Source organism: Humulus lupulus, chromosome 1, assembly GCF_963169125.1.
Source record: "Humulus lupulus chromosome 1, drHumLupu1.1, whole genome shotgun sequence".
Lineage (NCBI taxonomy): Eukaryota > Viridiplantae > Streptophyta > Magnoliopsida > Rosales > Cannabaceae > Humulus > Humulus lupulus.
In genome coordinates, this window is record NC_084793.1 from 12578522 (window position 1) to 12594328 (window position 15807).

Below are 15807 nucleotides of genomic sequence, written 5' to 3' on the forward strand. Positions count from 1 at the left end.
AATATATGGCATTATTTATTTATTTAAAATTTATATGAAAATTAAAAAATATAATAAAAATAAATTAATATATTTTTTAAAATAAAATTACATTTACCTGGTATATATATAAATATATATTAAGAAAAACAAAATCATAACTCACCAAATTGTAAACAGTGAGATTAACAAGGACACATAACCACTAATTACCCTTTAACCATTAATGGTAGAGAAACTATAATGTTATGGCAAATCATTGATACCCAAAAGAAAATTATAAAATCAAATAATGTTACTCTATCAAATTAGATTTAATGAGGAAAAAAATAGATATATGTGATTTTTTAACAGAAAAATTAACAGTGTTTAGCGATAAGGATATATATATATATATATATATTAAAACTAAAAGGCTAGGGATCAACAAAAATTAGGGACTAGGTTGCCAAACTTTATAAAGTTGGGGACTAATGTTACAAATAAGCCGCAAATATAAAGAGCCATTTCTTTTTCCCATTTTTGGAAAAAGTACATTTCTTCTTTCTGTTTTAAAAAAGCGGCCCTTTTTCTCAACTTTTTCCTTTTATCAACTTGTTTATTTAATTACAATTTTTTTTTTTTAAATAAACAAAAAGAAACTATCAGATTCTCGTTATTCTTCTTTCCTATTCGGTCATGGAGGTTTCTCTATCTCTGTCTTCGGCAAAACCCAAAGTTTACTTACGCCCTTTCTCAACAGGTCTCTTTTTTTTAATCCACTATTTTTATTATCATAAATTTCGAAACTCGTAAAGTTATAAAATTGGGGGAAAAAAAGAAAGAAGAAGAAATAGTCTGATAAATTTTCTATCAAATCAATCTACTTAACTGTTGCAAAATTTGGGTTAGCATTGGTATATGTAGCAGATGAACATTAACTTTAAATGGGTATTCTCAGTTTTTAATTATGATGTAGCTTTTCGTGCTTTGAATTGAGTTTTGCACATAAATTGATGTGAATTTATCTATATGTGTCAGAGTCAAGAGCAAAGCTCTCTCAATGGGATCTATGTTCACTTTCCCAATCTCTAGCCATAAGAACGGGACAGCCTTTATTTGGCCATCATCACACTCTCTCACTGTCCCGGAAGAATAACTATGTGAAGGTGTTTTGGGGTTAAATTTACTTATACTCTATATTTGACTTTGGCAATGGGATTTTGAATTTTGTTGTTATCTTTCATGTTCTTGTTATAGGTTATTTGTTGTCAAAAGGAGGAAAATTTATTAGTGGACAGCAGGTTCGCCATATTTAATGTTTTAAGCTAGTTTGTTATAAGTTTTGGATTCAAACTTGAGTAGCCTTAAATGGTTCAACTTGAAAATTATTGATCCTTTTGGTTTCTTTGCTTGAAGGTCCATTGAAGAGATTTATGATGCCTTAGCATTACGTCTTGTTCCAACAGCGGCAGTAACAGCTGACCCCAATTTCAAGTAAGTTGAGGGTTCTTATAAGCTAAATAAATGTGAAATTTCTGCACATTACAAACTTCAAAAACTCATCATTGCCTTGTCCATTTGGAGTAGCTGCTTTTATCCTTATTGTTTAGTTTTTTTTACTTTGCTACTTTATTTCATTTACTAATTACCTAAGCTATGTTGCGTTCTCTTATTGATCAAAACCAAACTTATGTATCGCTTGAAACTTAATGTTTTCCTGATATAAGCCATTCATTATTTTTAAGCAATGGTGAGGCAATTGGATCATTTCTGTCGTAGTTGGGAACTATTTGTTATGCAATTTTGAAACTTATATGCACTGATCAGTCCCAAGATTAGATCAAAGAACACAAAATTTTACCTGTGTCGGCCAAGGTGACCTAAGCCTCGAGCAAGCTTAGTCCACTATGAAGAATTTCTCATGTACACACTCAAATCTTCTCCACAACTCTCTGAATTTACACTTAGTCACATATTAGTCTCGTTAGTTTGAGAATATGGATCATACATACAAGACTTTAACTAACATAATGGTCAAATGGCCTGTACATAGACTAAACAAGAAAAAGAGAGTGCAAGTTTTAACGGCCACTCTTCAGCAGTCCTCTACTTTATGTCTACATATCCGTATCTGAGTAACAGCCAAGCAGTCCTGTTTGTTTGATCCCTTGTCAACTGATAGTTGTGAATGCCTCTATCTTGCTCATTTTTGTCTTGATCCTTAGGTCCCTCTTCATTTGCTTGATGATTTTCTTGCTAGAGTTCTTCGTTTCTATCAAAGTTCTCCAGCTCAAGCTGCATAACTTCATTTTTTTTGGTGTCATGAAGTCCCTCAGATTGATTTTGTAGAGTATCCTTCTACATTTGATCTTCCCCAAACACAATATTCGCGCTGATGAATGTTTTATGATTCCAAGCTTCGGTACTCTACATCTTGTAGCCTACAAGGATGTATTTTTCAACCCTTGAGTCTAGTTTGTCTTGTCTTATGTGCGCATAAGTTGTACATAAAAAACTTTCAGATTTTCATACTTGGTAGGATGTCCAGACCGCAATGTCATGGGAGTTTTGTTCAGTTGATGCTGAGGGGCATCGGTTGACAAATGACAAGCAGTAGTCGCTGCCTTAGCATAAAATTTGTTTGCTCAACTTGAGAGAAGTAGCATACACCTAACCCTTTCTAGTATGGTCATGTTCCTCCTTTTGGCCTGGCCTTTTGTGCCATAACATGATCGCTTATTTCACCATTTCCTTTGAAACAGCAGCCATGCTCGAGTGTATTCCCTTGCAGCACATAAAGATTCATTTATCGGTGATCTTTTCTTGGCTGATCGAGATCCTCAAAATTCATTTCTTCGAAGTCTCTAAAGTCTTCAAAGTAAGTATTAGGCTTTTCCTTTTATCTTCTTTTAATAATCTTGTTTTAAGTTGTTCTTCTCATAAATTATGGTTTTCTTCTTTTCTCGTTGATCCACTTAAACCTAGACACTACTAGCCAAATTAGGTCAACAAAATAATTTTATAGTCATAGAAGAAAGTAGAAATCATCATGTCTCCTTGTCCTCATGTTGCCTAAATTCTTCCAAATTTCAAGTTCATAACATTGTATATATATATTTGATTATCACGCCTTAAATCCTGTCCTCGATAAATTTTCCACCCCAGTTATTAAAGAATTGCTTTATGAGTTTTAGGGAGTTACAATCTTCAACAAAATTGATCTCATGTTAGGCTATCGTCACATTCATGTTCACGCCGTAGATGTGCCCAAAATGGTGTTTATAACACATGAACGACATTACGAATTTCTCACAATGACTCTTAAGAACTACCAAGCTGTTTGCCAAGTTTAAGAAATGTGATTTTGCTCAATCCCATATCAAGCGTATTGAGTCTCTTGGACATATGACTGATGGTCATGGTGTTTTTGCTGATTTGACCTAAATTCAAGCTATGGTTGAATGGTGTACCCCAAAAAACTTGTGAGCTTTGGGTGGTTTTTTCGGTTTGACTGGATATTACCATTGCTTTGTTCGTGACTTTAACACAATTTTACGGCCTTCTACTTGGCAGCTTAAGAAATATGCCTTCAATTAGAATGATAAAGCAAAATACGTTTTTTTAAGCTTAAACAAGCTACTGATAGCATGCCTGTTTTGACTCTTTTTAATTTTTCTCAGCCGTTTATCTTAGAGACTGATGCCTTTGGCATTGGGATAGGAGCGATTCTACTGCAAGAGAACAAATCACTTGCTTTTTTCAGTCAAAAGTAAGTTCCATTGCTTGAGTCAAATTAGTATATGAACGTGAATCGTTGGCTATTGTCTTTGCCATCATGAAATGGTGACCTTATTTTTTGGGCAGGCACTTTGTGGTACACACTAACCAATGAGGTTTGCGCTATTTGTATGTACATCGTGTTGTAGATGTGTAGGCAAATCTTTTCTCTAATACGTGTATAATTCGTGTATAGCTGTAGGATAGAAATTGATAGGCCTAATATACGATTTACTTACTCTAGAAGGGGGCCAAAGAAGCACACGGGTCAGGGGTAGTCTTGGTCATTTGTGGGCTGAACTGGAGGTAGTTTGTTAAGGGGTAATTTTGGTACTGTTTAGGCATAGTGTCTGGGGAAGCTATTGTTGGGTTTTAGGCAAGAATTGAGTAATCTCTCTGTCTCAGAGAGGTTCCTTCTTCCATGTATGAGACTTGGTCTCTTTTTCTAATTCAATAAAGCTTCTGTGATTGTTTCCATTTATGCTACTGTTCTATTGAATTTTTTCTTATTCTTCTTCTCTGTTACTGTTTAGTATTACTGCTGCCACCATAATTTTGTCACAGGCTCATCAATTGGTATCAGAGACACCGTTCTTGGTGGATGCCGTCAACGCGGATGGAGAAAAATATTGAAGGCCTCGAGTCTGAAGTGCACGGAATCCGATCGGATATCAACAGCATCAAATCGGTGCTGGGGGAGATTAAAGCCCAAGCACGCTCTGTTTCAGTACTCACGGAACAGATGAAAACAGTGATGAATGGTCAAGCAAGATTGGCGGATGAGGTATTGAGTATACGGGAGATGATTGAGAACTCGCACGTCTCAGGTCGACGGTCCATTGGTGGTGATCGACCGTCTTCTCCGGGGCCGGCTATTTCTCAGCTACGAGACGGCAGCAACGGGCGACGCTCTGAATTCTGGCCAAGGAAGATTGAGCTGCCGGTTTATTTAGGCGAAGACCCCGATGAATGGGCGTATAGCGCCGAAAGGTATTTTGGTGTCCAGCGCTTAACTCCGGCAGAGCAACGCGAGGCAACGATTCTGTGTTTAGAGGGAGTGGCACTTAGCTGGTTTCGGTGGGAGAATATGCGCCAGACCATCGCTTCTTGGGAAGAGTTGAAGGCGATGATCATCAAGAGGTTTCAACCAGCACAAGGAGGGACGGTCTACGACCGATTCTTCAACCTCCAACAGGTGACGACTGTCCAGGAATACCGGAGGCAATTTGAGTCTCTGGCTGCTTCGATGGAGACGATGGGGGACCCAGCCCTACAGGATGCCTTCATCAAAGGGCTGAAAATTGAAATACAAGGCCCACTTCGTGTATTGGAGCCCGATGGGCTTATTAGGACCATGGAATTGGCAGAAGCAATTGAGGTTAATCGAGCCTTGGTAAGGAATCACCGTATTGGGCCAAGTAAAACCAATCCAGGCCCAATTCGACCCATGAGCTCAGTGAGTCCTTCAGACGCATCTAAGTCCTCGCACGTGACTTCCCAATTTTCCCCACAAACTTCCACTAACTCCAATCTCTGGTCTTCGTCTTCTTCGTCATCGACTCCGACTCGCTTCAAGAAGTACACAGAGGCTGAACTGAAGGCAAAGAAAGATCGGGGGGTGTGTTTCAAGTGTGATGGAAGGTGGTTTAGGGGTCACGAGTGCAAGGCAGCGGAGTTACAAGTGGTTATCATTCAAGCAGAACCGGAGGGGGAACCACCTGAAGACCCCATTGCAAAGGCCACGGGTATGCCTCCGTTGGAGCCGCCTGAAGCTCAAATGGTGGAAGTATCATTGAATGCTGTGGTGGGACTCACTTCTCCTAAGACCATGAAACTTCTGGGGTCCATTCATGGTCAAGAAGTGGTGGTTCTCGTGGACAGTGGTGCGACCCACAATTTTATCACCACGGAGTTAGCGCAGAAATTGGGGCTTCCCTTGTCCACTACAGAGGCTTATGGGGTGCAACTGGGGAGTGGTCAAGCGGTTCAAGGCGAAGGAGTTTGTCGGGCAGTTCCGTTGGTGTTACAAGAATTGGAAATTATTGAAGATTTTCTTCCTTTACAACTGGGCAGTACCGATGTGATCTTGGGTGTTCAATGGCTCGAAACATTGGGAGAAACTATCCACCATTGGAAGGAGCATACCATGAAGCTGAAAGTTGGAGGCAAAACTATCACTTTACGAGGTGACCCAACACTCCACAAGACTCGCGTATCGCTGAATAACATGATTCGTTTGCTGCAACATGAGAGACAAGGTGTTTGGGTGGAATTAGGATGTGTATCGGTTCACCAAGTAGTTCTTGAGCAGTCGGCAGCCATCAAACGGGTGTTACAACGGTACTCAGCGGTGTTCGAGACACCTACATCTCTGCCTCCTCCGAGAAGTCATGATCACGCCATCACTCTTCGTTCCGATGCCACGCCGGTGAATGTCCGCTCATATCGGTATCCTCATAGTATCAAGGATGAAGTCGAGAAGTTAGTGCAGGATATGTTAAATGGGGGTATCATTCAGCCAAGTAATAGCCCCTATTCGAGCCCGATTTTGTTGGTTAAAAAAAAAGATGGCGGTTGGCGATTTTGTGTGGACTATCGGGCTTTGAATCGAGCTACCGTACCCGACAAATTTCCCATTCCAGTGATTGAGGAATTGATTGATGAATTGCATGGGGCACAAGTGTTTTCAAAGCTGGACTTGCGTTCTGGTTATCATTAAATTCGAGTTAAACCCGAAGATGTTCACAAGACGGCCTTTCGGACTCACGAGGGTCACTACGAGTTTGTAGTGATGCCATTCGGGTTGACTAATGCTCCAGCAACTATTCAATCTCAAATGAATGAAATTTTCAAGCCTCATCTTCGGAAACGAGTGCTGGTGTTTTTTGATGATATTCTCGTATATAGCCCAGATGAGCAAACCCATCTCAAGGATTTGGAAATAGTCTTGCAAACACTGTCACAACATCACTTTTTTGCTAACTTTAAAAAGTGTTGTTTTGGACAGCGGCAGGTGGAGTATCTTGGGCACATTATTTCGGGTCAAGGAGTAGCGGTGGACCCATCTAAGATCAAGGCTATGATGGAATGGCCGCTGCCCAAGACGATTAAGGAGCTGCGGGGTTTTCTCGGCCTCACAGGCTACTATCGAAAGTTCGTCAAAGATTATGGGACTATAGCAAGGCCATTAACAGATCAACTCAAAAAAGACCAATTCGGTTGGTCAAATGAAGCAACCGCAGCCTTTGAATCTTTGAGAACAGCCATGACAACTGTACCAGTTTTGGCTCTTCCTGACTTTACTAAGCCCTTTGTGGTGGAGACCGATGCTTCGGGGTATGGATTGGGAGCTGTGTTGATGCAAGAGGGCCAGCCCATAGCATATTTCAGCCAGATTTTGAAGCCTAAGGCACGGCTGAAGTCCATTTATGAAAAAGAACTTATGGCAATTGTTCTTGCGGTTATTAAATGGCGGCCCTACCTCCTTGGACGGCATTTCATTGTTCGCACAGACCAGCAAAGTCTCAAGTTCCTGCTGGAACAAAGGTTAATCACTCCTGAACATCAGAAATGGTTAGTAAAATTATTGGGCTATGATTTCGAAATTCGGTACCGAGCTGGGCACACTAATAGGGCAGCCGATGCCTTGTCTAGGATTGGGCCAGTTGAATGCTCCTTGTTGACTTCTACCACTTGGTTGGATTGGGAAGTTTGCCGTCGGGAGCTTGCTAGTGACCTGTTTTTGTCGCGAGTAAAGGCTGATTTGGAGCAAGGGAAAATTGTCACTGGGTTTGCCATTGTTCATGAGCAGTTGCTGTATAATGGAAGGCTGGTTTTGTCGTCTACTTCTTCCTTGATTCCTCACTTTTTGAGAGAATACCACTGCTCTCCGGTGGGTGGTCATTCGGGGGAACTTCGTACTTACCAACGGCTGAAAAGTGATATTTATTGGGTTGGTATGAAAGCCAAGGTGCTGGAGTTTGGTCGAGCTTGCGAGATATGTCAACGTAATAAACACTCTTCGCTGTCTCCAGGGGGTTTATTACAACCGCTGTCGCTGCCCGTTCAAGTGTGGGACGATTTAACCATGGATTTTATCGAAGGCCTAGACACTATTTTGGTAGTGGTGGATCGGCTTAGCAAGTACAGCCATTTCATTGGCCTCAAACATCCTTTTACTGCCAAAACAGTAGCTGAAATCTTCACCAACACAGTGGTGAAACTACATGGGGTGCCACTCACGATAGTCTCGGATCGGGACCGGATTTTTCTCAGCCACTTTTGGTCTGAATTGTTCAAGCTTCAAGGTACCGAGCTCCGCCATAGTACCTCTTATCACCCCCAAACCGAGGTGGTCAACCGTTGCCTTGAGACTTATTTTCGTTGTTTTGCTTCGAATCGTCCTAAAGGATGGGCAAAGTGGCTGGCTTGGGCAGAATATTGGTACAACACCACGTACCACTCCTCCTTGGGATGTACCCCTTTCAAGGTGTTGTACGGGCGTGATCCACCCCCCTTGGTTCGGTATTCAGCCGGTTCTACTTCGGTGATGGCTGTGGACCAGCTGCTGGAAGAACGGGATTCCTTCCTAGATGACTTGAAGATGCATCTCTTGCGTGCTCAGCAAAAGATGAAGGTTGTGGCCGATGGTTCTTGCCGGCATGTGGAGTTCGCTGTGGGGGATAAGGTCTTTGTTAAATTGAGGCCTTATTGTCAAAAGTCTCTAGCCACTCGAAGGAATGAGAAGCTGGCAGCAAGGTACTATGGTCCTCTTTCGATTCTGAAACGTATTGGTAATGTGGCTTATCGTTTGGACCTTCCTTCTTCGGCTGCCATACATCCTGTTTTTCACGTGTCACAAATCCGCGTTGCCATTGGTACTTCTCACTCTTCCACTACAATTCCCCCGTCGTTGACCGCCGATTAGAGCTCATTGTTGAGCCCGCTGAGCTGCTGAACGTTCGCCAGACTTCAGCCTCTCAAGAGCAAGTTGTTGAGGTTTTGATTCGCTGGGAAGACCTGCCATTATTTGAGGCGACTTGGGAAAAGTTTGATGTTATCCGAGGGCAATTCCCAGCTTTCAACCTTGAGGACAAGGTTAAAAATTTTGGGGGGGGGGGGGGGGGGGTAATGATAGAATTGATAGGCCTAATATACGATTTACTTACTCTAGAAGGGGGCCAAAGAAGCACACGGGTCAGGGGTAGTCTTGGTCATTTGTGGGCTGAACTGGAGGTAGTTTGTTAAGGGGTAATTTTGGTACTGTTTAGGCATATAGTGTCTGGGGAAGCTATTGTTGGGTTTTAGGCAAAAATTGAGTAATCTCTCTGTCTCAGAGAGGTTCCTTCTTCCATGTATGAGACTTGGTCTCTTTTTCTAATTCAATAAAGCTTCTGTGATTGTTTCCATTTATGCTACAGTTCTATTGAATTTTTTCTTATTCTTCTTCTCTGTTACTGTGAGTATTACTGCTGCCACCATAATTTTGTCACAGGCTCATCAATCTGTCCCATACACGACCAGACATAGCCTTCTCCGTCAGTATGGTAAGTCAATTCATGCATTCACCTGGTTCAATGCATTTTGATGCTGTCAACAGAATCATAAGGTATCTAAAGGGAACACCTGGAAAAGGTCTCTTGTTCAAACCACGAGGGCATCTAGAGATTGAAGCTTATATGGATGCAGATTCGGCTGGAAGCATAGTAGACAGAAGATCTACATTGGGCTATTGCTCATTTGTTGGTGGGAATCTAGTCACTTGGCGAAGCAAGAAACAAAATGTGGTGGCTAGGAGCAGCGCTGAAACTGAATTTAGGGCTGTTGCTGGTGGCATATGTGAAATTATTTGGATAAAAAGATTGCTTGAAGAGCTGAAGTCATCTCAGACATCACCTATGAAGTTGTACTGTGACAACTAGACATCAATCGCGATTGCTCACAATCCAATGCTTCATTATCGCACAAAACATGTTGAAGTAGACAAGCATTTTATCAAGGAGAAAATTGAGAGTGGTCAAGCATGCATGCCTTATATCTCTCCTAAAGAGCAAGTGGCAGATATCTTTACAAAAGGGTCATGTAAAAAGCAATTTGATTTTCTAACTAGCAAGCTGGCTATGGAGAATATATTTAGTCCAGCTTGAGGGGAGTGTAGAAAAATCTTTTCTCTAATGCGTGTATAATCCGTGTATAGCTGTAGGATAGAAATTACAATTATTGTTCCATGATTTTAGGGTATAGTTATTCAATTTTATTCTGTAATTTTATTCAGTTTTTATTATAGGATTCTTGTACATGATAAATGCACAATTGTGTATATGGAATATAATAACAGAAATAATCCTTTTTTGTCGACTAGATGAGGAATTTCGGAAGTAGCTTTATAAATTGTTGAGCTATGAATTTGAAATTCAGTATAAGCCCTGACATGACAACAATGTCGTTGATACTCTATCTAGTGTAGCTATTTGATGGACTCTAGTCCCTTGTTGATGGTGATCTATTTTTGAGTAATATAAAGACAGTTGTCTAGCAAGACCCATTTGCATATCCTATACTATTGACGGTGGTCACTTATGATTCAAAGGATGAATAGTTCTTCTCTCCGACATGCCATATTTACCTTACTAAAAGAGTTTCATTCTAGTGCTGTGGGCAGCCATGCCAGGTTTCAATGGATTCTTTATCTTATTTCTGTTGAGTTTCATTGTAAAGGAATCAAAAAGGCTGTTCAAAATTTTGTGGCTGCTTGTGATACCTGCCAACGACACAAATATGAGGGTCTGTCTCCTGCCGACCTCTTACAACCCTTGCCATTGTTCCAACTTATATGGGATGATATCCAGTGGATGTCATCGAGGGACTACCTAGATCTAAAGGATTTAACACAATCCTTATGATTGTTTATTGACTGTCCAAATATGCCCACTTTATTTCCTTAAAGCATCTTTTCACGACCTTTATAGTCGCTGCTGAATTTTTACATGATGTTGTCCACTTTAATGGGATGCCTTGAAGTATAATCTTTAATCGTGATAAAAATTTCATGTGTTCTAGTGCGAGGTTTTGAACTCCGTAGGAGTTCTGCATACCACCCTTAAATGGATGGTCAAATTGAGGTGGTTTTAAAGGGCTTAGACTTATTTGTGATGTTTTATTGTAGCCACCCCTTCTCGTTGGTTTTCTTGGCTGTCCTAGGTTGAAAACAACTACAACACGTCCTTCCTTACTCCAGTTGGTATGTCGCCCTTCAAAAATTCTCTATGGTTGTGACCTTCTGCCCCTAGTTCGTTATGAATTGGGATCAGCTTCTAATGCTGCAAAAGAAAGCTAGTTGGTTCAAAGGGATATCATTCTCGTTGAGCTCATAATCCACCTGCAATGGGCCTGGCAGAAAATGCAAACTCATGCTAACACTAAATGAGAAGATAATTTTTATGAGCTTGGCGATTTTATCTCACTGAAATTACACCTTTATCATCAATATTCATCGGCTAGAAAGTTGAATAGGAACTAACACCTCGATTCTATGGATCATGTGAGATTCTCAAGAAGGTTGGACTGATTGCCTATCAGCTGAAGCTCCCTCCACCCACTTGCATTCTCTTTATCAAACTAATGCGTTGTTGGCACATATGCTTCTTCTCTTGAGTTTTGTGCCAATTTGTCTAGTGACGTGGAAATGCTGGTTGAACTGTTCGATGCAGCCAGTGTTTGCTCTTCTACTACTATCGGTTATACGGGTACAAAGGTTTTAACTTGGTGGAAAGATTGTCCAACATATAAGGGCTCTTGGGAGCATTTTGAGGTAATTTGCAATCATTTTCCCCATTTCAACCTTGAGGACAAGGTTTGTTTTTGGGCAATGATTAATGTTAGGCCCCTAAATTAGATTACCTATACTATGCCCAAGAAATTTGGGTGAGTGTAAGGGTTTTAGAAGCAATGGAAAGTGCGTGAGATTTTTCTAGAAATAGTTAAAACTATATCTTGTATTGATTCAGTGTAGGGGGTGTGAAAGATTGCCTAAAAATAGCATTAACATTTATTTAAATGGAGAAGAAGTTTTTGGGGAGAGACGGGTGTAGAAATCTTCTGATTGTGAAATCAGTTTAGGGGAGAAGGTAGTCTCGAATACCGCCAGTGTTTGTATTGTTTCCCTATTTTCTTAAAGTAACCCCAAAGTATTATTACTCCTTATTTCCTGTTGTTCTATTGAGTGTGTTTTATCTTCTTGCTGCTACCGTGAGTAAAAAAATTAGATCCTATCATCTTCCTTGTGCCATTTTGCAAGAATACAACTTCTGCTTTAAGAACAATTGATTGGCCAAAGACTTTATCATGTAAATATGCTCGCGTTATAACCTTGCAACAGATTTTTTCTTTTAGAACTCAATAAGAAACTTGTCATCAAGACTAAGAATGATGGCTATGCATGCTGTTTCTAGCAGTTCATTCTTATTCTTCGGTGACATGCTAACAGGTAGTTTTTTTTCCCAATGAGAGCACCTTGAATTTCTGTGCTGCACCAGCAATTCCTTCATCTTTACTCACCATAAGCCATCGATCCTTCCTTTTGTCTTTTCTTCCTCAAGCCATCAATCCTTCACCTGAACCATCTTCCTTCAATTATGACTTTCTTTTCAGTTCCTTTGACATCAAAGGAATATATACTTCTTCTGATGTCAAGGAATCATGGCCATACATCATTGAATCCACAAAGTGTTCATAGTTCTCTAAGAGAAGTGAATTCAATAACACAATTGCCTTGTCCTTGTCATCATTCTTGATCTCTGTATTCTCTACATTAAGAATTATCTTGTTGAAATCATCTAAATTATCGTTCATTGATTTTCCTGGTGCCATCTTGCAAGAATATAACTTCTGCTTTAAGAACAATTGATTGGCCAAAGATCTTGTCATGTAAAGATGCTTGAGCTTCAGCCATAGCCATGTAACAATTTTTTCTTTTGAACTCACAATGAATCTTGTTGTCTTGAGAGTTGAGACTAAGAATGATGACACTGCGCGCTGTTTTTATCAGCTCATAGTTACCCTTCTCTAACGTGTTAACATATAGGTTCTTTTCCCAATCAGAGCATCTTGAATTCTGTGCTGCACCAGCCACACCTTCATCTTTAGCCACCATAAGCCAAAGTCATTCCTGCCTGTAAACTTCTCTAGACTCAACTTTATGAGTTTACACATAATCACTTTAGTCTCTTTTCTCCGAGAATAATGACTATATACATGAGACTTTACAAATGGCTTAATTAACAATGGTCAAATGACTTTTACATGGACTTGGTACAAAATACAGAGTCCAAGTTCTAATAGATTAATGGCTACAGTTCAACACTATTTATGTCTTAACAGTTTCATATATTGCTTCCGGAATACTTTTAGGGTGATTTTTTTTCTCCCTCCAAATATTGCGTATCGTCCAGATTAAACCTGTTGTTGTTGTTTGAAGTTACATATATCTGTTTGAAACTGCCATGCAGATATATTGTTGGTCTGGCTGGTCCCCCTGGTGCTGGAAAGACTACTCTGGCATCTGAAGTGGTGCAACGGGTAAACAAGTTATGGCCACAGAAAGCTCCTTCGCTGGATTCTCAAGTTAACCCTCCAGATGTTGCTGCTGTTCTTCCCATGGACGGGTTCCATCTCTATCGCTCCCAGCTGGATGCAATGGAGGTTATCTTCCCTTCTCATTCATTTGAGTTTTTTCAACCAGAATTACATTCCAGTTTGCAGACTGCCAATTTATATAAGCCCTGAAATAGATTCAAAAAAACAGTCAAAGATGAAAGTGTTAAAATTTTGATCCAGATATTCAATTATATGGGTCACTGTAATTTTTGGAGGAATACTGCCTAAAGTATTCAAATTGTCTTGGATGAGTAAGCTATCTTTGCTTACATGTAACATTGAAAATAAAAGTTATCCTTACCTGACACTGCTGCATATCTACAATGTATTTTATATTCTGCTACATTTACTTGCTTGGAAGCTGGAAAGAAATTAATTGACAAATGTCCTAATTCGAGTCCTATGTAAAATAAATTTGTATCTTTCTGTGATATAATAGGCCGAGTCTGTGTGAAATAAATTTGCATCTTTCTGTGATATAATAGGCCGAATGGGACTCAATACGCTAGATAGATGCCATTAAATAATACTTCTGTATCTGTGACGAGTTTTGGTCATTTTTAATTATTGCTCTTGTTCTTGCTTCTAGAATCCAAAGGAAGCCCATGCTAGAAGGGGAGGTGAAATTTCTATACTTATTATTGATGGATTAAGACATTGTAGCCACTAGAAGTTTAATATTTCCAGTTGGTGAATACAGCTCCGTGGACATTTAACCCTGAGCTACTGCTTACATGTCTCAAGACTCTGAGAACTCAGGTGATTGGTTGATGTTGACAACTTATAATAATTTTATAATTATAAAAATCAGATGTAGTCTATTACATCATACGTTACTCCCTATTTGGTCACAAAAGTATTGCTTGCTCTGCCTAGAGAGTTGCAAGCTCGAGTTCACTAATATGCGTGTGCATTCTCAAAGAAAGGTTTTTTCAGGGATCAGTTTCTGTACCATCATTTGACCATGGCGTTGGAGATCCAGTGGAAGATGATATCTTTGTGACCCTTCAGTAAGTAACATGTGCCTTTCACATGAGTTTTATGTGGACAATTATTATGGACTTTGGCTGGAGAGAGCCTGTTTTATGTGGCACGTTAGTACGAACTGTTTCTAGTTCTTCATTCTTGTATATGATGTTTTAGCAACTTAATTTATCTTTTCAGGCACAAAGTGGTCATAGTAGAAGGAAATTATATATTTTTGGAAGATGGTACTTGGAAGGAAATATCATCTATCTTTGATGAGAAGTGGTAAGAGTTTGGTTTCTTCTATCAATTGTGTCTAAAGAAAGTACAGAGTTTTGTTTCTTCTATCTTTGCATATTGGAATAAGTCTTTTGAGGGTGTCACTTTATATGAATTTCCCACTTTGCTTCTATCTTCAAGGTTCATTGACATCGACATCGACAAAGCTATGCAAAGAGTATTAAAGAGACATATTTCAACAGGTAATCCAGTCCTAATAATTAAATTAGCTCAAGTAGTTGGGTGGTGCATAATTGCGTGCACACGAGAGTAGTCTGAGGTTAGTCTTCTAAATTACAATACTAAATACATATTTTATTTTTTTGTGTTGTAGGAAAACCTCCAGATGTTGCTAAATGGAGGGTAAGCTAGCTTCATGTTTTTTTATGGCTCTGAAGTAGTTTTACTTGGTGTATTTATTGGGCTAAATTTCCTCCAAATAAATGACTGAACTATACTTACAGATAGAATACAACGACCGGCCCAATGCAGAGCTTATAATCAAGTCGAAGGGGAATGCAGATTTGATAATCCAGTCAGTTGATTTCCAAAAGTGAAATTTGCTGGTGTTGTATACCAGCCAATAAAGGATGGTCAGCTACAGCTGAAGGAACACCATACCATAAACTGTGCATTCATTCAATTGCCAATTATATTATTTTACTTTATGGGGACTAAACCAGTCATTGTTTGGGAAGGATGGGCTTAAACTTTAAATGATGCAACTTTTCTTATCTGGGTTGTGTTAAAGTACATGTGAATTTTTTGTTTTCCCCGTTTTTTATGACGAACTTTTCGATAGAAAAAATAAAAAAAGTGCACCATTACAAGATCATAGATTTTCTATTTATAGGATGAGAATTATAAAGTCTAGAAAATATAAAGTTACGAGTTATAGGTAAATATTGAAAAAGTAAAATCACTTTTCGAAGAGTATGTTTTGGTTAGTATTGTGTTTTAAAATCAAATTCTTTAATACTGTTAATGTGTATTTATTTTATTTAACTTTAGTTATATATTTATTTTCTTTTAAATTATATATTGTAATAATATCTCTTAGGCCCGTTTAATATGAGAAGTTCACAGTTTTCATATTAATAGGAAAGTTGAAGAGGGTAATCTGATAGTCTGGAAACTTACATCATTGTGTTTGGTTGTGCATTGTAATCT

General features: G+C 39.3%; 1 protein-coding gene across 1 annotated transcript; it reads left to right on the forward strand.

The window, feature by feature from the left end:
• Nucleotides 1–561: 561 nt before the first annotated feature.
• Nucleotides 562–15472, forward strand: LOC133785665 (putative uridine kinase C227.14). Its single transcript, XM_062224888.1, has 12 exons — nt 562–721; nt 1000–1127; nt 1219–1262; nt 1378–1455; nt 13245–13437; nt 13982–14012; nt 14093–14151; nt 14329–14402; nt 14557–14643; nt 14779–14840; nt 14972–15000; nt 15102–15472. The coding sequence occupies exons 1-12, from the start codon at nt 658–660 to the stop codon at nt 15192–15194; spliced, it is 942 nt and encodes a 313-aa protein (XP_062080872.1). The 5' UTR covers nt 562–657; the 3' UTR covers nt 15195–15472.
• The last annotated feature ends 335 nt before the right edge of the window (nt 15473–15807 follow it).

Coding starts and splice junctions, on each gene's coding strand:
- LOC133785665 (XM_062224888.1), top strand. CDS start 658: ATGGAGGTTTCTCTATCTCTGTCTTCGGCAAAACCCAAAGTTTACTTA. Junction 14,013..14,092: donor AGCCCATGCTAGAAGGGGAG/GTGAAATTTCTA, acceptor TGGTGAATACAG/CTCCGTGGACATTTAACCCT. Junction 15,001..15,101: donor CAGATGTTGCTAAATGGAGG/GTAAGCTAGCTT, acceptor CTATACTTACAG/ATAGAATACAACGACCGGCC.